The following is a 25046-nucleotide window of genomic DNA, read 5'->3' on the forward strand; positions in this document are numbered from 1 at the left end:
GCAGCGTTCAGGTGTCCGCTTGCTGAGCAGAGGCTGAACGCTGCCAGACTGATGCATTCTGAGCGGATCCGCGTCCACTCAGAATGCATTAGGGCAGTACGGATGCGTTCAGGGCCGCTTGTGAGCCCCTTCAAACGGAGCTCACAAGCGGACACCCGAACGCAGGTGTGAAAATAGCCTTAGAATGAAGCACGAGTAGCGCTAGTTTTGCAATATTTATTGTATATTCATATACATTAGACATTGAATTGCATGTTAAGCAGTGGTGCTTAATGTCCAGCAGCAGTTGCAAAAGTAAATAATTATTTTTGGGTGTATAAAAGAGAGATAAAAACCTCTAGTTCATTTCTGGGCTCCACATTCTTAAAAAGATATTGGAGACTGGAGAGGGTTCAAAAGTTTGCTTTCAATGATTGCCTGATTGTTGATTCGAGGGCAGAGCTACATTTATATTATATAATATATATATATTTATATATATACAGTGGATATAAAAAGTCTACACACCCCTGTTAAAATGTCAGGTTTCTGTGATGTAAAAAAATGAGACAAAGATAAATCATTTCAGAACTTTTTACACCTTTAATGTGACCTATTAACTGTACAACTCAATTGAAAAACAAACTGAAATCTTTTAGGTGGAGGAAAGAAAAAATATAAAAATAAAATATGGTTCCATAAGTGTGCACACCCTTAGGCCTCATGCACACGACCGTTTTTTTTTTAAGTTCCGCAAAAGCGGGGTCGGTAGGTCCGTGATCCGTGACCGTTTTTTCGTCCGTGTGTCTTCCTTGATTTTGGAGGATCCACGAACATGAAAAAAAAGTAGTTTTGGTGTCCGCCTGGCCGTGCGGACCCAAACGGATCCGTCCTGACTTACAATGCAAGTCAATGGGGATGGATCCGTTTGACGTTGACACAATATGGTGCAATTGCAAACGGATCCGTCCCCCATTGACTTTCAATGTAAAGTCAGGAGTCCCTATTATACTATCGGATCAGAGTTTTCTCCAATCCGATGGTATATTTTAACTTGAAGCGTCCCCATCACCATCGGAATGCCTCTATGTTAGAATATACTGTCGGATATGAGTTAGATCGTGAAACTCAGATCCGACAGTATATTCTAACACAGAGGCGTTCCCATGGTGATAAGGACGCTTCAAGTTAGAATATACTAAGAACTGTGTACATGACTGCCCCCTGCTGCCTGGCAGCACCCGATCTCTCACAGGGGGTTGTGATCCGCAAAATTAACCCCTCAGGTGCCGCACCTGAGGGGGGTTAATTGTGCATATCATAGTCCCCTGTAAGAGATCAGGGGCTGCCAGGCAGCAGGGGGCAGACCCCCCTCGGCCCCCCCTCCCTCCCTCTATTGTATTGATTTCATTGGTTGCCAGTGTGCGGCCCCCCCCGCTCCCCCTCCCTCTATTGTATTATTTTCATTGGTGGCACAGTGTGTGGCCCCCCCGGCCCCCCCTCCCTCCCTCTATTGTATTATTTTCATTGGTGGCCAGTGTGCAAAACCCCCCCCGGCCCCCCCCTCCCTCCCTCTATTGTATTATTTTCATTGGTGGCACAGTGTGCGGCTCCCTCCCTCTATTGTATTATTTTCATTGGTGATCAATGATCGGGGTGGGGGGAGAGGGGAGGCCGCACACTGTGCCACCAATGAAAATAATACAATAGCGGGTGGGAGGGGGGGCCGGGGGGGCGCACACTGGCCACCAATGAAAATAATACAATAGAGGGAGGGAGGGAGGGAGGGGGGGGGCGGGGGGCCGCACACTGGCCACCAATGAAAATAATACAATAGAGGGAGGGAGGGGGGCCGCACTGGCCACCAATGAAATTAAAACTGGGGAGGGAGGGGGGTCTGCCCCCTCCTGCCTGGCAGCCCCTGATCTCTTATAGGGGGCTATGATATGCACAATTAACCCTTTAGGTGCAGGACCTGAGGGGTTAATAGTGCGGATCACAGCCCCCTGTAAGAGATCAGGTGCTGCCAGGCAGCAGGGGGCAGTCATGTACACAGTTCGTAGTATATTTTAACTAGAAGCGTCCCCATCACTATGGGAACGCCTCTGTGTTAGAATATACTGTCGGATATGAGTTTTCACGAAGTGAAAACTCAGCTCTGAAAAAGCTTTTATGCAGACGGATCTTCGGATCAGTATGTATGAAAGAAACCTACGGCCACGGATCACGGACGCGGATGCCAATCTTGTGTGCATCCGTGTTCTTTCACAGACCCATTGACTTGAATGGGTCTGTGAACCGTTGTCCGTCAAAAAAATAGGACAGGTCCTATTTTTTTAACGGACAGGAAACACGGATCACGGATGCGGCTGCAAAACAGTGCATTTTCCGATTTTTCCATGGACCCATTGAAAGTCAATGGGTCCGTGAAAAAAAACGGAAAACGGCACAACGGCCACGGATGCACACAACGGTCGTGTGCATGAGGCCTTAAACTAATACTTTGTTGAAGCACCTTTTGATTTTATTACAGCACTCGGGCTTTTTGGGTATGAGTCTATCAGCATGGCATATTTTGACTTGGCAAGATTTGCCCTCTCTTCTTTGCAAAAACACTTCAAATCTGTCAGATTGCAAGGGCATCTCCTCTGCACAGCCCTCTTCAGATCACCCCACAGATTTTCAATCTGATTCAGGTCTGGGCTCTGGGTGGGCCATTCCAAAACTTGAATCTTCTTCTGGAGAAGCCATTCCTTTGTTGATTTGGATGTATGCTTTGGGTCGTTGTCATGCTGAAAGATGAAGTTCCTCTTCATGTTCAGCTTTCTAGCATATACACTCACCTAAATACTAATACTAATACGGTGTTGGACCCCCTTTTGCCTTCAGAACTGCCTTAATTCTACGTTGCATTGATTCAACAAGGTGCTGATAGCATTCTTTAGAAATGTTGGCCCATATTGATAGGATAGCATCTTGCAGTTGATGGAGATTTGAGGGATGCACATCCAGGGCACGAAGCTCCCGTTCCACCACATCCCAAAGATGCTCTATTGGGTTGAGATCTGGTGACTGTGGTGGCCATTTTAGTACAGTGAACTTATTGTCATTTTCAAGAAACCAATTTGAAATGATTCGAGCTTTGTGACATGGTGCATTATCCTGCTGGAAGTAGCCATCAGATGATGGATACATGTTCTCATTCTGTTTACGCCAAATTCGGACTCTACCAATTGAATGTCTCAACAGAAATCGAGACTCATCAGACCAGGCAACATTTTTCCAGTCTTCAACAGTCCAATTTTGGTGAGCTCGTGCAAATTGTAGCCTCTTTTTCCTATTTGTAGTGGAGATGAGTGGTACCCGGTGGGGTCTTCTGCTGTTGTAGCCCATCCGCCTCAAGGTTGTGCATGTTGTGGCTTCACAAATGCTTTGCTGTATACCTCGGTTGTAACGAGTGGTTATTTGAGTCAACGTTGCTCTTCTATCAGCTTGAATCAGTCGGCCCATTCTCCTCTGACCTCTAGCATCCACAAGGCATTTTTGCCCTCAGGACTGCCGCATACTGGATGTTTTTCCCTTTTCACACCATTCTTTGCAAACCCTAGAAATGGTTGTGCATGAAAATCCAAGTAACTGAGCAGATTGTGAAATACTCAGACCGGCCCATCTGGCACCAACAACCATGCCACTCTCAAAATTGCTTAAATCACCTTTCTTTCCATTCTGACATTCAGTTTGGAGTTCAGGAGATTGTCTTGACCAGTACCACCCCCCTAAATGCATTGAAGCAACTGCCATGTGATTGGTTGACTAGATAATTGCATTAATGAGAAATAGAACAGGTGTTCCTAATAAGTCTTTAGGTGAGTGTATATATTTACATTTATATCCAGCAATCATCCTCTCTGTATTTATCTCCATACGCAAAAATATTCATTACTTGCCGGCAGTACATACCTATTTATACAGAGTGATGTGCTGCCAACAAACAATGGTTTTACATGCTACATAAAAAGATATGATCACTGAGGAACGATCATTTGCTATTTCATGGGGTGACTGACAGCACAATTTGCAAGGGGCATTATTCTTACAAATGCTCATTCCTGATAATTGCCCCAATCCTTGGCCGTCTAAAAGGGCTTTTAGATGGCTTTTTCAGTGTGCTGTGTATTATTGTTATTTGAGAAGTTATTTGGCTAGTGTATGGTGCTGTTATTTGGACTATACAGTATTTTACAGTATTTTGTGTATATTGTGTATGTATTTAGGCACTGTTTGGTATGGTGATTGGTTCATTGACAGTCCAACTAACAGTATCATACAGGGCACAATCCAGTGTATAGATTGCCCTGTATACAGAAGGTGAATGCATTCGAAAGTAGTCTGACCTGTTCAAAGTAAATAAAACTTTCAATTTGACATACAAAGGTGACCATACACACTAAATACATGTCTGAACTCTACACAGACAGAACATGTCAAAGGAGAGGCGGATTGAGCCTGTCCAACATGCCCAATCTTTTGTTTTCAAGCAGGGCTGGGACAAGGTCCACCACCAACAGAGGCTGAGCTGCCCAAGTGCCCCCCCCCCAACTTGTGGAGTCTTTACTAAATACTTACAGTTGTAATCACACATAAATATGGACAGTTTAATGTACCAATTAACTATAGCTGTAAACAAATGCACAACCTCTTTAGATCCATATAAAGATAGAAATAAAGTGCAAAAACAAGTCATATAAGACAATAACCACATAATCTTAATATAAATAAACATAATCCTGTCAACAAGACAGAATAAAAACTAGCAAGTTTTGCATCAAAAACTGTATAGTTTTGTGGTCATTTATCTCCAAAAGAGTGAAAGCAAAATTCCAAGTGCAAAACAGAAACGGGTGTAAATTACAGTGCAATTTTTCTTGCCTTTATTCAATGGGGGGTCTGTGAATGAGACACTGTTATGGGGGATCTGTGGATGACACTGTTATGGGGGGTCTGTGAATGAGACACTGTTATGGGGGATCTGTGGATGACACTGTTATGGGGGATCTGTGGATGACACTCTTATGGGGGACCTGTGGATGACACACTGTTATGAGGGAATCTGTGGATGACACACTGTTATGGGGGGATCTGTGGATAACACTGTTATGGGGGGATCTGTGGATGACACTCTTATGGGGGGGATCTGTGGATGACACTGTTATGGGGGACCTGTGGAGGACACTGTTATGAGGGATCTGTGGATGACACTGTTATGGGGGATCTATGGATGACACTGTTATGGGGGATCTGTGGATGACAGTGTTATGGGGGATCTGTGAATGACACTGTTATGGGGGGATCTGTGGATGACACTGTTATGGATTGTGATTCACAATCGATATTGGGGGCCAGCAAATTACAAGGAAGGCAGCGGTGGGGGGTGGGGGATGATGATTGATAACATACATATCTAAATGGCTGGGGGGGGTTGAGGGCTTGACTTGAGTCATCTACTGATTAGAGCATTAGAATTGCAGGAATAAATAACATCTAAATGTATGGTGGGGTAGATGGGGGGTACGGGTAGATGGGGTTGTAGGACAAGGGCTGATGGGGGAAGGGGGGCTGGGTTAGATCATCTAACCCCCCTCCCCCCACCAACCTTCGACCCCCCCATCTACCCCACCAGACATTTAGATGCTATTTATTCCTGCAGCTCTAATGCTCTGATGATCACTGATCAGTAGATGACTTAAGTCAAGCCCCCCCCGCCATTTAGATATGTATGTTTGTTATTAATCAGACATCCTCCCCAATCCACCCAACCCAGTATTCCCCCCCCCCCCCCCCCCCCCGGGGTGTTTCTTGTAATTTTACCCCATCCAGAACCCCATCAGACCTCAGATCAGACGGAAAAGAATATTATCTTTATTTAGGAGAGTAGTACCCCAGAGAGACTACTGCAAAGGGTTAATTGTTGCAATGTCATGTTGTGATTTGTTATGTTCCTGCACTTAACTACACTGTATGGACAACTAAAGGGTAACACCTTGCCTCACTGTGTCTGGTTTCCTGGGTGATGGACCTGTATCAGCTCCTTGGTTAGATTAGTCTAGTTTTGGCTGACCTGTAAGGAAGACCTGCATTTACAAACTCCTTAGAGCTAGGCCGGAGTTCAGAGACATTCTGTCTCTGAGACTTCAACAGCCAGGTGTACTCCAGAAAGAAGGAAGTTGGAGGGTCTAGAACCCAGAGGACCATACTGCTATGGAAATTAATATTGCTTAAGCGTCCCCAATATTTTGAGATGGATTGGCAACCCGTTTTCTAAATTCTGCACCTCACAGTCCTGGAATTGCAGAAATATTTAACAACAACCTCATTGCATGTTTGTAGTTCTGATGAGAGTCTTTAGAAAGAGAGGAAGTGAGATAGAGTTCTACAACCTCCATCATTGCTGCTGTTGATACTCTGCTAATAGAAAAGGATTGCACTGAGATATGTTTTGAGACTATACCTTGTTACTGCTGCATGTACTATTACTTCCATTCTGCACTTTAGTAAAGAGAGATTGATTTATTGACACCAAATGGCCTGGTTGCTAACTCCACCATTTGACGGCTATTTTACTTTGCTCTCCTGCCTTGCAACTTGACAAACAACTAACAACACAAGGACAGGAGCCCCTACTCCAGGGAACTCTACATGGGAAGAAAGAGTGCCTTGTCACTGCCCAGCCCTGGGAGAGCCGGATGGGGAGTTTGCAACTGTGACCTATATGACCACTCTCAAAGCTATAATTACTACTCCTTTCTTCCTCCATACACTACCTGATGGGTTTCTACACTTATCTACTCCAGGGCTTAGGTCACAATAAGCTCATAACATGTTTGTGGTGAACATGTGGTGTATATTATGGGAAAATCTTCTGATTTTCTGATGCTTGACCTGTCCACATGCTATAATCAGCCTGGGTAATATACATCAGCATAGCTATTATTTCACTTTATTGAAGAATTTAGCAAACTATGTTGTCCAATACGGGGCAATCCGACAGAAGGATAGGTGTACCATGCAGTACAAAGATTTTTACAGTGAGTCAACTGTATGGAATATATTTGCTGTTTATGTTGAGATATTTTTCAGAAATATATGCTAAACATTGGTATGAACTCTATACTTCTGTGCATGGCAGAGACTATGAATTTTAGCATTTAAAAGGGTTGTCTGGGTTTTTAATATTGATGACCTATCCTCAGGAAAGGTCATAAATATTAGATCGGTGGGGCTCCGACACTTGTCTCCCCCGCTGATCAGCTGTATGAGGAGACAGGACATGCAATGTTCAAATGTAGGAATAAATAAATAAAACTGTGACATCACAGGGGATGGTTATCTGCAGATTGGCTGGCTCCACAGCTTTATGCGTAATCTCACTTTCCCGGGCTTCTTACTTTCACTTTGTAACACGAGCAACCGCCCTTTTAGGAAAAATTTATTATTTACCACAAATCGCAAGGAAATTTGGATTTGTTGCTTACTGAAGTTTTCCTAAAAATGGGACCAAATTCTGCTTTGAATGCTTCGCTCAACACTTTATCACAATATTATAATTTTCTGAGATATTACATTTTAGTTTTTAATTAGCTTTAAACCATAATAATCAACATTTAACATTTGACTTTTTGAATTGAATTACTAAAATACACTTTTCAATGATATTCTAATTTATTGAGATGCACCTGTATGCCATTCTACGACTATATCCTCTAGGTCTGCCCTGGACACACATTAAGGTAATTACACAACATAAGAAATATGTAATAAGTGGTCGACATTAAGGTAATTACACAACATACCCAAACTCTTAAAGTACTCTTACTTTACTTGCTTTTCAAGTTTTTCTTCCAAAAAGAACTTTTAAATCATGTCTCCATAATGACCATAGGTTTAAAACTTGGCAAGGAGTAGGTTAATGAAACAAAGGTAAGAGCTAGTATTTACTGACACACCCTCAAGCCGTCACACTAACAGCAGTTTACTCAGTAGAAAGCAGATGTACACACAGTCTCTAACATACATATGAACACATGTATCTCATATAAAGGACGTCCCAATGGATTAGTCAATTTCACAAACATCTGGTATCCAATTAAATTAACAAGATATTAACGCAAAGCAAACCAAAGTCAATTAACCGTAACTTAATCATTGCATAAATAAAATATAACGTGTAATAGGATTAGCTGAAGGCACTTAAAGTCACAAAATATAAATTTTATTGTGTCCTTTGGTCTACTAAGAGTTCAAAATTACTTTTTATAGCAGAGTTACTGTGAAGCTTAGTGTATCAATACATGGTTGAGTAGATTTCCAATGCCATATGTACAGTAACAGTCCACATGTTTGACATAATAATGAATATTGAAAGCTGGTACTTACCAAGAAGAGACAGGATGCCACATGCAGTCCAAACAATTAAGGACATTCCAATGCTACCGGTGTTTTGTAGGATTCCTTTAGGGGAGATAAAAATTCCTGCTCCTATGATAGTCCCGATTATTATAGAGATTCCTCTCAATAAGGTCACTTTCTTTTTCAGTTCCACCTTTCCTCTGCTGTCAGCATTTTTACCCTTTTTTGAGGGTAACATATCTTGTGATTCCTTTTCCAGGTAGCAGCTGTCTTGGGATATCATTGACACATCGGCAGAAGCAGATTTCTTATACATGGTTAAAAGAACAATGGTCTAAAAGTGAAATCGAAAAATAAAAAAAGTGCAGTGCAGGTAGAACTTGTCTCTATTTTTCCAATATACCGTCTGCAATGTAAAGTTTCTTAAAGCTACAACTTGTTGCTCTCAGTTGCTCTCAGTAACATCTGCTGCTTCACTGCCCTATTACTAAAGACCAAGTCAGTTTCCTCATGGGTTTGATGATTTGTACAGCATTTAGTCTGCTGTCACACTAGGTTATTTCTGCCGAGTGATGATGCAAATTCCCCAGGTTTGCATCAGCCACATGAAAAAAAACTAAAAACTTTGGATTACTCAGCAGTTCTTCCGACAAAGGAGCACATTGCACAAGGATAGACTTGATCTTCTTACACAAAATCTGGAGGAGAAGCAGGAACTCCTGTTGTTATAAGTAAGCAGATCATTGTGACTTGCAAAACTGCTTTGAGATAGAGAACAAAGCTTATTCATTTACATGGTATCAATAAAGGTTAAGCGTCTGGTGCTTCTACTTCATCTCGGTGTTTGTTCACAGTGACTATGCATACACCTAGAAATACAAGTTTTAATTGCTATATATTAAATATCTTTAGCCTAAGGCTTCGTTCACATCACTGTTCAGCCTTTCCGTTCCCCTGTCCCGTTTAGGGGCAGGAAAACGGAAAGGATGGATTCGGCACATAACTGAGCCGAACGGAGCCCACAAGCCCCATAGTCTCTGCTCAAAAATCTTCTTTTGAGCGGAAACCTAACGGATCCCATTATAGTCTATGGGGCCCGTGGGCTCCGTTCGGCTCAGCTATGTGCCCAATCCGTCTTTCTAGGAGAACAGAAAGGCTGAACGGTGATGTGAATGAAGCCTAAGGCAGCAATACGGTCCAGAGATGGTGCCTCACCCCTGTCAGGGGCCTTAAATATTGCCTGGGTTAGCTTTCTTTTTATGGTCGCAAAATGTTTTTGCTTGGTAGTTTCCTAATTATCTAGAGATGAGCAAAGTTCTCAAAAATTTGATTTAGCTGCTTCACCAAATTTCACAAAGAAATTTGCTTTGTGGCGAATTACTTTGTCACAAAGCATGTTTTTTTGTGGGCGCAATGGTGGGGAAATATGATTGTGCCATCCCTCATCATCCTCAGATACCACATTCAATGCTGATCATGGCATCTGAGATGACCCTTGAGGGCAATCAGGCGTTAATCTGTAAAAAAAAAAATATAAATACTCACCATATCCATTTGACTGCAAAGAGTCCACCACGGCCATCTTGGAATCTCACGTGGTGTGTGATGACATCATCACACTGGCCGGCATCGTCATGACGGACTCTTTGTGCGCAAATGGATAAGTTGAGTATGATTTTATATTTTTTTACCATCATTTTAGGGAATTGATTCATTACCACGAAGCACAAGGAAATTCAGTTTCACGGTGAATCAAATTTTCCCTGAAATTTGGATCGAAGTCCACTTTGTGAACTTCGATTCACTCAACACTAATCTTGACTATCCCATTTGTCTACAACTTTTATATAGCACTATGGAATTTGATAACATTGTAATTAGGAGGAAAATGGTCTATATTTTAAGAAAAATTTGATTAATTACAAAGCCGTATTTCCTTGCACTTTGTGGTAACGAATAATTTTTCATAAAATGGCTTCTGTTGTTGTCTTAGAAAGAACGAAAAAAAAAAAACCTCATCCACTTGCTCGCGCACAGGCATTCCGCTCCTCTCTTGACATCATCGTCACCATGTAATCATGCTGGGAGTGTGCGATGACATCATCACACAGATCCTTCAGCAGGTCTTTTTGAATCAAGAAATAAGAGGACTACCTTTGCGCGAGTAAGTAGGTGAGATGACTGATTTAAAAAAAAAACAACTAAAAGACCATATTGCACAAGCGTATTACTGTTTTTAACAACCTTTAGACAGGTGCACTTAAGTTATGAGCGACAGGGCAATATTTGAATTCGCGATATTTCGCAAATATACTAGAATATTCGTCATTTATTCTCGAATATTCATATTTGAGATTATTTTCTCGAAAAATTGGCAAGGTAAAAATCGCATAAAGCGAATTCGGAAGAACACATGATTCCTCCCTGCTTCTTGCTTGTGGACCAATGAGTCTTTGTCCCGCAAGCGACTTAAGCAGGGAGGAATCATGACTTCAGATGTAAAAAAATGACGAATATTCTAAAAAACAAATATATAGCACTATATTCAATATAGTGCTATATATTAATTTTTTTGAATATTCGTCATTGACGAATATTCTAAAAAATGAATATACAGTATATCACTATAGAATATAGTATTATATATTCGTTTTTTAGAATATTTGGCATTTTTTTCCATCTGAAGTGAACAGTCATTGGCCCACAAGCAAATTAAGCAGGGAAGAATCATGACTTCAGATGGATATATACAATACTAAAAAACAAATATATAGCACTATATTCAATACAATTACAATTACATTTAGTAATGGGTTTAGATGAAAAAAAAATGAATATTGTTTTTTGCGAATATATATCACACTATATTCTACATATCCGAGAATTCTAGCAAGCCAACCCAATAGGAAAGTTGTCTATAACCCGCCCTTACTGGATTAACGTGCATATTACATTGCCGATTTTTTTTTCATAAGATAAATTGAATTAAATAATGAAGAATATTCTAATTCACTACAGACTACAATATAGCAGCCTTCTAACATTAGCCCACAAGCAAGAAGCAGGTAGGTAATGGGTAGTGATGAGCGGCAGGTGCCATATTCGATTTCGACGAAATTCGCGAATATTCGATAGAATATTCGTTTTATATTCGTCGAAATCGAATATTCGTCAATATTCTTGTTATCGCGATTAATATGCGATTTAAATAATCGCGTATTGCGATTTTAACTTAAAGGCTACTCTCCTATTGAAATAGCAATGCGATTAATTCAAGTTATAATAATCGAATTTCGATTTTAACTTAGCACTGCTATATTCCATATTCGTTAATTCTAGCTTAATATGGAATATAGCAGTGCTAAGTTAAAATCGAAATTCGATTATTATAACTTGAATTTTTTTTTAATTTTTTTTTTTTATTGTTATATTTTTTTCTTTCCCACTTCCCTAAAGTTGTTCTTACCTGTCCTTAGGATTCCTGGCTTCCTGGCTGCTCCAGTCAGTGCCCGTTGCCGCTTCTGCCGACTTCCGTGCTCATGGAGCGTCCCCATCACCAAGGGAACGTCTCCATATCCTAGAATGTACTGTCGGATTTGAGAATTACGTGAAAAATCGCAATTCGATTATTTCAAGTTATAATAATCGAATTTCGATTTTAACTTAGCACTGCTATATTTAATTCTAGCCTAATATGGAATATAGCAGTGCAAAGTTAAAATCGAAATTAGATTATTATCACTTGAATTAATCGAATTGCGATTTCAACTTGGACCTGGTTTACTATGGTTGGCTTGGTAGAATTAGCGAATATGACGAATGTATTCGTCATATTCCACAAAACGAATATAACGAATGTATTCGTCATATTCCACAAAACTAAGATAACGAAGTATTCTGCATCTTCGTTTTAGCTACCTATTCGTCAACTTCGCTAATTTTAGCAATCATATAGGAAAGTTTACTATAGAGACAGCTAAGTTTAATTCGCTATGCGATTATATGACTGCTTTTTTAAAAAAAAATATAGAATAATTATAATAACTGATAATTATTATAATTATTCTATTTATAAAAAAAAAGCAAAGTAATATAATCGCATAGCGAATTAAACTTAGCTGTCTCTATAGTAAAGTTTCCTATATGATTGCTAGAATTAGCGAAGTTGATGAATAGGTAGCTAAAACGAAGATGCAGAATACTTCGTTATCTTCGTTTTGTGGAATATAACAATATAACGAATGTATTCGTCATATTCGCTAATTCTACCAAGCCAACCATAGTAAACCAGGTCCAAGTTGAAATCGCAAATTCGATTAATTCAAGTTATAATAATCGAATTTCGATTTTAACTTAGCACTGCTATATTCCATATTAGGCTAGAATTAAATATAGCAGTGCTAAGTTAAAATCGAAATTCGATTATTATAACTTGAAATAATCGAATTGCGATTTTTCGCGTAATTCTCAAATCCGACAGTACATTCTAGTATATGGAGACGTTCCCTTGGTGATGGGGACGCTCCATGAGCACGGAAGTCGGCAGAAGCGGCAACGGGCACTGACTGGAGCAGCCAGGAAGCCAGGAATCCAAAGGACAGGTGAGAACAACTTTAGGGAAGTGGGAAAAAAAAAAATATAACAATAAAAAAAAAAAAATATAACGAATATTCGAAATATCGAATTTATATCACTATATTCGAAATATTCGCGAATTAGCGAAGTGCCGATATTCGCGAAAAAAATTTGATATTCGAATATTCGCGCTCAACACTAGTAATGGGTTCAGATGAAAAAAAAAAAAGACGAATATTTGTTTTTACGAATATATATCACTATATTCTAAATATTTACAAATTCTCGAAGTGCCGATATTCGCGATAAAAATTCATAATTCGAATATTCGCGCTCAACACTAGTGCACTTATGTCTATGTGGCCATTAAAAATTGTCCCACTGATTGATAGGCTGAATAGGGTTTTAACATAATAGTAGCCTGGACAGAGGGGCGGCTGTGGATGTAGTGTTTCTGGATTTTGCAAAGGCTTTTGATACTGTTCCTCATAGTCATTTAATAGGTAAAGTAAGGTCTATAGGCTTGGAAAGTATAGTCTGTAATTGGATTGAAAACTGGCTGAAGGACCGTGTCCAGAGAGTTGTGAACAATGATTACTATTCAGAATGGTCCCAGGTTATAAGTGGTGTACCCCAAGGTTCAGTGTTGGGTCCTCTATTATTTAATTTACTTACTGATAATATCGAGGACAGGATTAATAGCACCATTTCTATTATTGCAGATGACAGTAAGCTATGTAGTACTTTACAGTCTATGAAAGATGTACGTAAACTACAAGCCAACTTGAACACTCTGAGTAATTGGGCACCAACTTGGCAAATGAGGTGCAATGTGGATAAATGTAAAGTTATGCATCTTGGTAGTAATAATCTCTGTGCTTCATATGTCCTAGGGGATGTAACATTGCCTTTTTTCTCTATGTAACACTGGGGGAGTCACTTGTAGAAAAGGATTTGGGTGTCCTTGTAGATCATAGATTGAATAACAGCATACAATGTCAATCAGCTGCTTCTAAGTAGTGAAGAGCGGCAGGAGCTATATTCGAATTCGCAATATTTCCTAAATATATAGTAGAATATTCTGTCATATTTTCGCTAATTCTAGAATTCGAGATTATTTTATTGAATGCAAAAAATCGGCAATGTAAAAATCGCGTAATGCGAATTCGTAAAGCAAAATACAGGCATGGGTCACTTTGGCTATATTTTTCAAGCTGCTAGAAGTTTCATGAGTTTCTCCTGAGACTGGAGAAAATGGTTGGCACGGCAGAACATTACAATAGCTTTATATGCAGATAGAGTCAAGTGCTCCAATATACTCGCAATTGCGCTAATCGGCAGTGATTATAATATTTTGCAACTTCACATTTTAGCAGGTCTGACTACAGATTACTGACTGGTGCACTAAGTATTGTTGTGAACTTGACATTGCTTACTTCTGATTGGCCGACAAGCAAGAAGCAGAGAGGAATCATGTGTTCAGATGGAAAAAAATCCAGAATATTCAATATAACGAATATATAGCACTATATTCTAAATATTCGCAAATTCACGATATTCGCAATAAAAATTTGCTATTTGAATATTCGCGCTCAACACTACTTCTAAGGCCACCAGGATATTGTCCTAAATTAAACGAGGCATGGACTTGCGGGGCAGGGATGTAATACTACCACTTTCCAAAGCGTTGGTGCGGCCTCATCTGGAATATGCAGTTCAGTTCTGGGCACCAGTCCATAGAAAGGAGGGCACTGCAGCTGGAAAAAGTACAGAGGAGAGCGACTAAACTGATAAGGGGCATGGAGGGTCTTAGTTATGAAGAAAGATTAAAAGAATTTAATTTATTTAGTCTTGAGAAGAGACGTCTAAAGGGGGACATGATTATCCCATACAAATATATAAATGGGCCATACAAAAAATACAGAGAAAAACTTTTCCATGTAAAATGCCCTAAAAAAAAGGGGGGGGCACTGCCTCCGACTGGAGAAGAAAAAGTTCAGTCTCTAGAAGCGTCAAAATCTCTTTACTGTAAGAACTATGAATCTGTGGAATAGACTTCCACAGGACGTGGTCACAGAAGGAACAGTGGACAGTTTTAAAAAGGGTTTAGATGAGTTCTATGTTACTATGTTACTTTGTTCTGTCTTCATACACATTCACACAGTGTGCAGTCTGACATTCAGCATGAACCATTCTTGTCTTTCCAAATAAGAGGACTGTTCTTTGTAGTCTAACTTGTTTATTGGTAAAACAGGATTGTTGATTGGCAAAACAGGATTGTTTGGTAAAACTACAAGAATACAAACAACATGTATAAGTATTACGTATAGAATGGCATGTACTGTAGCATTTGCATAACACTGAAGCACATGGTAAAATGTCTGCCTAACATAGGACTACATGTCTAACTAACAGTAGTAACAATTCCCTGAGTAACAATTAAAACTGACTGAACAGCTCTGCATAACATAATATCCCTGAAACAAAGGTAGATCTCATACCAGATATGCTTTTACAAGGATGGTGGCGTTTGAGAAGGAGATATGCAAAAGGACAGCTCTGCTGATGTGTCCTGGAGACTGGAGGCTTCTCTTTCCCAGGATGCTTTGCACTCCCACAATGCTTTGCACCACCCACAATGCAGTAGTCTTTGTAACAGGAAAAACAAAGTATAATACAACTTAACACCCTAGATGGTGTTACAACCACACTTATCACTACAGAAATACCAAAACTGAGGCAGACATGATCTATAATGATTCTCAAACTCTGATGGACTTATAGAGTCTATATGGAAATAGCTCACCTCCTCACAACCACAGTCAGGTGCTCAGATCTAAATTAAGTCACCCATCAAATTAAAATAGATTGCAATGAAAGACTGGCACACTTAACATATGTCACTACCAGAGCTTTGGGACGTTCTCACAGCTCTATTTCTCCACCCCTGTGATGATATCACTACTAGAGCTGGGAGGAGTTCTCACTGCTCTGTTTACTTTTGGTTTCCTTCCTCCCAGCTGTTCCTCATGCGTTTGATTTCCCTCTCTTTATATCACCCCTCCTCCTATTGTAGGGCGTGGATTATAGTTCTCATTTCAGTTGTAGCTCTTGCTTTAGTATCTTCACTTGTAGCTATCAGTTCACTGGACCTGTGTTCTGCTGCAGCAAGCACTCCGGATATTGCCAGCTGTCCTTGGATCCGTCTTCTCTGCGGCTGCAACACCTTCAGCTAAGTGTACAGACATTGTTGTGTACCTGATTATTGTCTGACTGGATCTGAGGTGGCCACGGTTCCCTCCATATACTGAGTAGGGCACTGGTGGCCGTGCCCCTTCCACTATTGTAGAGGTTACAGTGGTCATCAGTCTTAGGCACGTGGGCATGCCTCGTTCCGCCATTTGGATCCGGGCATGTGCTTTAGCAGAATAGGGAGAGCTTTGAGGGTCTGACAGGGGTCACCCTTTATCCTCCCTAGTTTGGGTCCGGTCAGTAGCTCTTTTACTGTGTATACTATTGTTGCTCACATACAGCCGTGACATTATAATCCACCAAAACCGTCCTTTTTTGACATGGATCCGCTTTCTGGCCTGGTTGACCGCATGCAGGGTCTTTCTTTGGAAGTAGCGGATCTCCGTCAATCTATGACTCAGCTTCAAGCATTGGGCTCTGCTCCGGCTCATGGAGTCTGTTGCGAGCCAAAGGTCTCACTTCCGGAAACGTTCTCCGGGGGCAGTGAGAATTTTGTTCGCTTCAGAGAGGCATGCAAACTCCATTTTTGCTTGTGTCCCCACTCCTCTGGTAAGGAAGAGCAGAGGGTGAGGATTGTCATCTCCCTGCTCAGGGGTAATGCTCAGACTTGGGCTTTTTCGCTGCCATCAGGGGATCCCTCCCTTCGATCCGTGGAAAGATTTTTTGTGGCCCTGGGGCAGATTTATGATGACCCGGATCGTGTTGCTCTGGCCGAATCTAACTTACGTGTTTTATGCCAGAACAAACTGTCTGCGGAGCTTTATTGTTCTGAATTTCGGAGATGGGCAGCTGATTCGGGTTGGAATGATGCTGCACTCCGGAGTCAGTTCTGTCATGGTCTCTCAGAGAGATTGAAAGATGCGTTTGCTTTCCATGAGAGACCAACGTCCTTAGAGTCTGCCATGTCATTGGTGGTACGCCTTGACAGGCGTCTAAGAGAAAGAAACGAGACCTCTCTGTCCAGCCATTGTCAGTCTAGGGGCAGTGGTGCGGACTCATTCAGTGTGCAGGGGCCTCATCCTGTCTCGCTCCCCTCTGAGGAGGAGCCCATGCAGCTAGGTCAACTTGCCCCTGATAAAAGAGGATTTAGTCCTCAGAGTATGGTGTGTTTTTTTTGTGGGGGCATAGGTCATTTGGCAAATGTTTGTCCCTCTAGGAGATTCTTGAACTGTACTAAGAGCGATAATAAGAGAAAAACCTCAAAAGGTAAATCATCAAATTCTGCTTTATCTGCTACTTTGGGCAAAGTTGATGTAGGAATTGATGCTTTTCCTCTGACCTGCAGATCCCGTTTTCTCCTGTCTGCCAGGGTGGCGCTAGAGAGCAAAGTCATTTCTTGTGAGATTTTTGTCGATAGTGGAGCGGCCGTCAATCTTATTGACACTCAATTTGTAGCCATGCATGGTTTTCAGGTTTGCACATTAGAAAAGGATATACCTGTTTTTGCTATTGACTCTGCTCCACTCTCACAGAGATCTCTGAAGGGCATTGTTCACAATATCCGGCTAGCTGTAGGTGACACTCATGTGGAGGATATATCTTGTTTTGTCCTTAACGGATTGCCTTCTCCTCTAGTTTTGGGGTTACCCTGGCTCACTAGACATAATCCCACTATTGATTGGCAAGGAAGGCAAATAAATGAGTGGAGTGACTTTTGTAGAGAGAATTGTCTCACAGCGACTTTTGCAGAGGTGTCTACTAAAACTGTGCCATCATTTCTCTCTGATTTCTCGGACATGTTTTCCGAGAGCGGTGTTCAGGAGCTACCTCCTCACCGGGAGTTTGACTGTCCCATTAACCTCATTCCCGGCGCTAAGCTGCCAAAAGCACGCATCTACAATCTCTCACAACCGGAAAGAATCGCAATGCGAACTTATATCTCCGAGAGTCTCGAGAAAGGGCATATTCGTCCCTCAAAGTCACCTGTGGCCGCGGGTTTTTTTTTTGTTAAAAAAAAAGATGGCTCTCTGAGACCTTGCCTAGATTTTAGGGAGCTGAACCGTATCACGATTCGCGATCCCTATCCCCTTCCTCTGATCCCTGACCACTTCAACCAAATTGTTGGGGCCAAGGTGTTTTCCAAATTGGATTTGAGAGGCGCGTACAACCTGGTCAGGGTCAGAGAGGGGGATGAATGGAAAACGGCCTTTAATACCCCTAACGGGCATTTCGAGAATCTCGTTATGCCTTTCGGCCTGATGAATGCTCCGGCCGTCTTTCAGCATTTTGTTAATAGTATTTTCTACCATTTAATGGGGAAATTTGTATTGGTGTATCTTGATGATATTTTGATTTTTTCCCCTGATGTTCAGACCCATCAGGATCATCTTTTTCAGGTTCTGCAGATTCTGCTGGAAAATAAATTGTACGCCAAGCTGGAGAAATGTCTTTTTATGGTATCGGAGATTCAATTTCTGGGTTTTCTCCTCTCTGCTTCTGGTTTTCGCATGGATCCGGAGAAGGTCCGTGCTGTACTTGAGTGGGATCTTCCTGAGAATCAGAAGGCATTGATGCGCTTTCTGGGTTTTGCGAACTATTACAGAAAGTTCATTTTGAATTATTCCTCTGTTGTCAAACCCCTTACTGACATGACAAAAAAGGGGGCGGATTTTTCCTCTTGGTCGGAGGAGGCGCTTGCAGCCTTTTCTAAGATTAAAGAGAGTTTTGCGTCTGCTCCCGTCTTGGTGCATCCCGATGTTTCCTTACCTTTTATTGTTGAGGTGGATGCTTCCGAGGTGGGTGTGGGTGCGGTTTTGTCCCAGGGCCCTTCTCCTGCCAAATGGCGACCCTGTGCCTTTTTCTCTAAAAAACTCTCCCCGGCAGAGAGAAACTATGATGTGGGAGATAGGGAGTTGTTGGCCATCAAGTTGGCTTTCGAGGAATGGCGCCATTGGTTGGAGGGGGCCAGGCACCCTATCACCGTTTTTACCGACCATAAGAATCTGGCATACTTGGAGTCGGCCAGGCGTATGAATCCGAGACAGGCCAGATGGTCTCTGTTCTTCTCCAGATTCAATTTTGTTGTTACATTCCGACCTGGGATAAAAAATGTGAAGGCTGATGCTCTCTCTCGCTGTTTTCCGGGAGGAGGAAACTCCGAGGACCCGGGTCCCATTTTGGCGGAGGGGGTAGTTGTTTCTGCTCTATATTCCGATTTGGAGGCCGAGGTCCAGGCTGCCCAGACTGAGGCACCTGCCCGTTGTCCTTCTGGGAAGTTATTCGTGCCTCCTGAGCTACGTCACAAACTCTTTAAGGAGCATCATGATACGGTTCTTGCTGGTCACCCCGGGAGTAGAGCCACGGTAGATCTCATTGCTCTGAGATTTTGGTGGCCGGCTCTTCGTAAGTCGGTGGAGGGTTTTGTGGCTGCTTGTGAGACGTGCGCTCGCGCTAAGGTCCCTCGTTCACGGCCTTCAGGTTCCCTTCTCCCGTTACCCATACCTTCCCGTCCTTGGACACACCTGTCCATGGACTTTATCACGGATCTTCCTCGTTCCTCGAGGAAGTCGGTGATCCTGGTGGTGGTGGACCGTTTTAGCAAGATGGCTCATTTCGTACCTTTCCCTGGTTTACCCAATGCTAAAACGTTGGCGCAAGCTTTTGTCGACCATATTGTTAAATTGCACGGCATTCCCTCTGATATTGTTTCCGATAGAGGCACGCAGTTTGTGTCCAGGTTCTGGAAGGCTTTCTGTTCTTGCCTGGGGGTTCGGCTGTCCTTCTCTTCTGCTTTTCACCCGCAGTCGAATGCTCAGACTGAGCGCCTCAATCAGAATCTGGAGACATATTTGCGCTGTTTTGTGGCAGAGAACCAGGAGGATTGGTGTTCATTTCTCCCTCTTGCTGAGTTTGCTCTGAACAACCGTCATCAGGAATCTTCTGATAAGTCACCATTCTTTGGTGCATATGGGTTCCATCCGCAGTTTGGGACATTCTCGGGAGGGGCTCTTTCTGGTTTACCTGAGGAGGAGAGATTTTCCTCGTCTTTGTCTACCATTTGGCAAAAGATTCAGAGTAATCTTAAAAAGATGAGTGAGAGGTATAGGCGTGTGGCTGATAATAGACGTGTGCCTGGTCCGGACCTGAATGTGGGTGATCTGGTGTGGTTGTCTACAAGAAATATTAAACTGAAGGTTCCCTCCTGGAAATTGGGTCCCAAGTTTATTGGGCCTTATAAAATCTTGTCAGTCATCAATCCTGTTGCCTTCCGTCTTGATCTTCCACGGGTTTGAAAGATACATAATGTATTTCACAGATCTCTCTTAAAACCATATGTCCAGCCCACGGTACCCTCCTCTTTGCCTCCTCCTCCGATTTTGGTTGATGGCAATCTGGAGTTTGAGGTTTCCAGAATTGTGGACTCTCGCATTGTCCGCGGTTCTCTTCAGTACCTCGTTCATTGGAAGGGTTATGGTCCTGAGGAGAGGATGTGGGTTCCGGTGTCGGACATTAAAGCCACTCGCCTCATCAGGGCATTTCATAGAGCTCATCCTGAGAAGGTGGGTCCTGGGTGTCCGGAGTCCACCTGTAGAGGGGGGGGTACTGTCACTACCAGAGCTTTGGGACGTTCTCACAGCTCTGTTTCTCCACCCCTGTGATGATGTCACTACTAGAGCTGGGAGGAGTTCTCACTGCTCTTTTTACTTTTGGTTTCCTTCCTCCCAGCTGTTCCTCATGCGTTTGATTTCCCTCTCTTTATATCACCCCTCCTCCTATTGTAGGGCGTGGATTATAGTTCTCATTTCAGTTGTAGCTCTTGCTTTAGTATCTTCACTTGTAGCTATCAGTTCACTGGACCTGTGTTCTGCTGCAGCAAGCACTCCGGATATTGCCAGCTGTCCTTGGATCCGTCTTCTCTGCGGCTGCAACACCTTCAGCTAAGTGTACAGACATTGTTGTGTACCTGATTATTGTCTGACTGGATCTGAGGTGGCCACGGTTCCCTCCATATACTGAGTAGGGCACCGGTGGCCGTGCCCCTTCCACTATTGTAGGGGTTACAGTGGTCATCAGTCTTAGGCACGTGGGCATGCCTCGTTCCGCCATTTGGATCCGGGCATGTGCTTTAGCAGAATAGGGAGAGCTTTGAGGGTCTGACAGGGGTCACCCTTCATCCTCCCTAGTTTGGGTCCGGTCAGTAGCTCTTTTACTGTGTATACTATTGTTGCTCACATACAGCCGTGACAACAAATGGGACAATGTGGGCAAGGTCTGGACCACAATATGTTTAATACAAACACAATAAGTTAAAATATAAAAAGTATAAAATATTGACTATAAACCAGAAAACACACAAATACGTTAAAAAAGGTATAGTGGCTCAAAATAGGTAGCTAGTAAATTGCTAGATCAATTTGTTATGTATCCTGAGGCATGGCAACAATGTATCTGCTGCTTTAATTGTAATGTGAATCACAATTTGATGTCCTTTGTTGCGACAATATAATCCAAAATGTCTCACCGAAGTGATAGGAAAATGAGATTGATGTATAGCCAATATGGCAAATCCGTTTGTATCAAGTTGGATATATTGTGTCTGTGATAGATATAATCACCGGTCAGCAAAGTCCTTCTATGCCGATACTGACAACCCATATCTGTGGGCTTACCTTTGTTTGTCCCGAACTGCTCGTCAATTCCCGTGGTACCTTCTAAGGCCAACTACAGACCGGCGTCCCGGCTGTTTCTCCGTCGGCGTCCCGCGTTTGGTTGGAAGTTGATTCACCACGTGGGTGGTACTCACGGAACTGGCGTTCGAACAAGCAGGAAAGAATCTTTGGGTATATCTCGATCAAATCCTCGATTTATAATAGGCTATGATCGTTTACTTGCAGGAATAACAGTGCACTGTTTTTGATCAGAATAGTTAGATCATAGTTTTTACCAAACACATTTCGGGGATGGCTCTCCCCTTTCTCAGTGGCAACACCTCTCTTGCATGAATTGTGGGTTTTTAAACCTTGGATGGTTGCATTCAAAAACCGGTATGGATTGTTCCGAATATCATTTTCCAATATTTACAGATTTTCTGCATGTACCTCGGGTTTATTTGTAGTGGGACATCTCTCATTTACTATTGTTGCTGGTTGCGTTTTTTTCATATTATTTGCATTTTCTTGCACTATACATACTAAATAAAATATTATTTAAAATTTTTGTTTTATTCTTTAGTAGTGTTGAGCGAACAGTTCGAGCATAGTTCGGGTCCGTACCGAATTTTGGGGTGTTCGTGACACGGACCCGAACCCGAACTTTTTCGTAAAAGTTCGGGTTCGGGTTCGTCGTTCGGCATGTATTTTGGCGCATTTTGAAAGGCTGCAAAGCAGCCAATCAACATGCATCATACTACTTGCCCTAAGATGCCATCGCAGCCATGCCTACTATTGGCAAGGCTGTGATTGGCCAAGTGCAGCATGTGACTCAGCCTCTTATAAGCTTGTGCGCACGTCGGGACGTGCTCACTCCCGATGTGAATAGAACAGGGTTAGACGCAGCTGATGCTAGGGCGAGAATAGGCAGGGATAATTGAATAACTGGAAGCAAATTTCTCTCCTCCACCTGTGATTCATCTGAACAACTGCAGCTGAGCTGCTTTTTTGATAGGGATTGGCTATTTTTAGAGTGGCCAGAGTGATTTTTCCATCCACATGTACCCGGGCTGACCGCCGGCCGCCATTTTGCGACTTGTAGTGCTGCAGCAGAAGCTGCCACAGTGTGCATTCCAAAGCTCCAAACAAGTCAGACATCTACACCTGGGATTCAGACCAATAGCGATTTAGCAGCACAGTCCAAGGCTATTTTTTTTAAAGGTTGTGCAGACCATTTTGTGGCACATGTTACTGGGCTGATAGGCGGCGGCTATCTTGGGACTAGTGCTGCAGCACAATCTCTCCCAACGTCCATTAATCACTTGTAATAGTGGTCTGTGCCATAGAAATCCTACATCAGGGACTTGGGTGTGCTTGTGTCACCCCTACTAATACCAGTCCACCTGTAATCCATACAGTGAAAAGCCATAAAGTATTCCAGTGAGGGAATTTTTTTTTTATTTAAAAAAGGCCAAGTTAGTTTATCTGGCGTTCAATATACTAGATACAGTTAGGCCTGCGTTTCATACATCTGGAATTAGCAAACTAATGTGCTGGGGTTGGGAAAACATATATGTACCCATACTAGAATCTGTCAAAGAAAGCGGTACTCACATATAACAGTCATTCCATCTGTAATCCATACAGTCAAAAGACTGAAAGTATTCCAGTGAGGGAATTTTTTTTATTTAAAAAAGGCCAAGTTAGTTTATCTGGCGTTCAATATACTAGATACAGTTAGGCCTGCGTTTCATACATCTGGAATTAGCAAACTAATTTGCTGGGGTTGGGAAAACATATATGTACCCATACTAGAATCTGTCAAAGAAAGCGGTACTCACATATAACAGTCATTCCATCTGTAATCCATACAGTCAAAAGACTGAAAGTATTCCAGTGAGGGAATTTTTTTTATTTAAAAAAGGCCAAGTTAGTTTATCTGGCGTTCAATATACTAGATACAGTTAGGCCTGCGTTTCATACATCTGGAATTAGCAAACTAATGTGCTGGGGTTGGGAAAACATATATGTACCCATACTAGAATCTGTCAAAGAAAGCGGTACTCACATATAACAGTCATTCCATCTGTAATCCATACAGTCAAAAGACTGAAAGTATTCCAGTGAGGGAATTTTTTTTTTATTTAAAAAAGGCCAAGTTAGTTTATCTGGCGTTCAATATACTAGATACAGTTAGGCCTGCGTTTCATACATCTGGAATTAGCAAACTAATGTGCTGGGGTTGGGAAAACATATATGTTCCCATACTAGAATCTGTCAAAGAAAGCGGTACTCACATATAACAGTCATTCCATCTGTAATCCATACAGTCAAAAGACTGAAAATATTCCAGTGAGGGAATTTTTTTTATTTAAAAAAGGCCAAGTTAGTTTATCTGGCGTTCAATATACTAGATACAGTTAGGCCTGCGTTTCATACATCTGGAATTAGCAAACTAATGTGCTGGGGTTGGGAAAACATATATGTACCCATACTAGAATCTGTCAAAGAAAGCGGTACTCACATATAACAGTCATTCCATCTGTAATCCATACAGTCAAAAGACTGAAAGTATTCCAGTGAGGGAATTTTTTTTATTTAAAAAAGGCCAAGTTAGTTTATCTGGCGTTCAATATACTAGATACAGTTAGGCCTGCGTTTCATACATCTGGAATTAGCAAACTAATGTGCTGGGGTTGGGAAAACATATATGTACCCATACTAGAATCTGTCAAAGAAAGCGGTACTCACATATAACAGTCATTCCATCTGTAATCCATACAGTCAAAAGACTGAAAGTATTCCAGTGAGGGAATTTTTTTTATTTAAAAAAGGCCAAGTTAGTTTATCTGGCGTTCAATATACTAGATACAGTTAGGCCTGCGTTTCATACATCTGGAATTAGCAAACTAATTTGCTGGGGTTGGGAAAACATATATGTACCCATACTAGAATCTGTCAAAGAAAGCGGTACTCACATATAACAGTCATTCCATCTGTAATCCATACAGTCAAAAGACTGAAAGTATTCCAGTGAGGGAATTTTTTTTATTTAAAAAAGGCCAAGTTAGTTTATCTGGCGTTCAATATACTAGATACAGTTAGGCCTGCGTTTCATACATCTGGAATTAGCAAACTAATTTGCTGGGGTTGGGAAAACATATATGTACCCATACTAGAATCTGTCAAAGAAAGCGGTACTCACATATAACAGTCATTCCATCTGTAATCCATACAGTCAAAAGA

General features: G+C 41.8%; 1 protein-coding gene across 1 annotated transcript in view; it reads right to left on the reverse strand.

Moving 5' to 3' along the window:
- The window catches only part of SLC7A11 (solute carrier family 7 member 11), a 363535-nt gene extending 354834 nt beyond the window's left edge, over window positions 1–8701 (reverse strand). Inside the window, exon 1 of the mRNA XM_040418452.1 lies at window positions 8413–8701. Coding sequence (XP_040274386.1) covers window positions 8413–8701 — 289 coding nt within the window. The remainder of the gene's footprint in view (window positions 1–8412) is intronic.
- Between the last annotated feature and the right edge of the window lie 16345 nt (window positions 8702–25046).

The sequence above is a fragment of the Bufo bufo genome, chromosome 2 (assembly GCF_905171765.1).
Source record: "Bufo bufo chromosome 2, aBufBuf1.1, whole genome shotgun sequence".
In the NCBI taxonomy this organism is placed as follows: domain Eukaryota; kingdom Metazoa; phylum Chordata; class Amphibia; order Anura; family Bufonidae; genus Bufo; species Bufo bufo.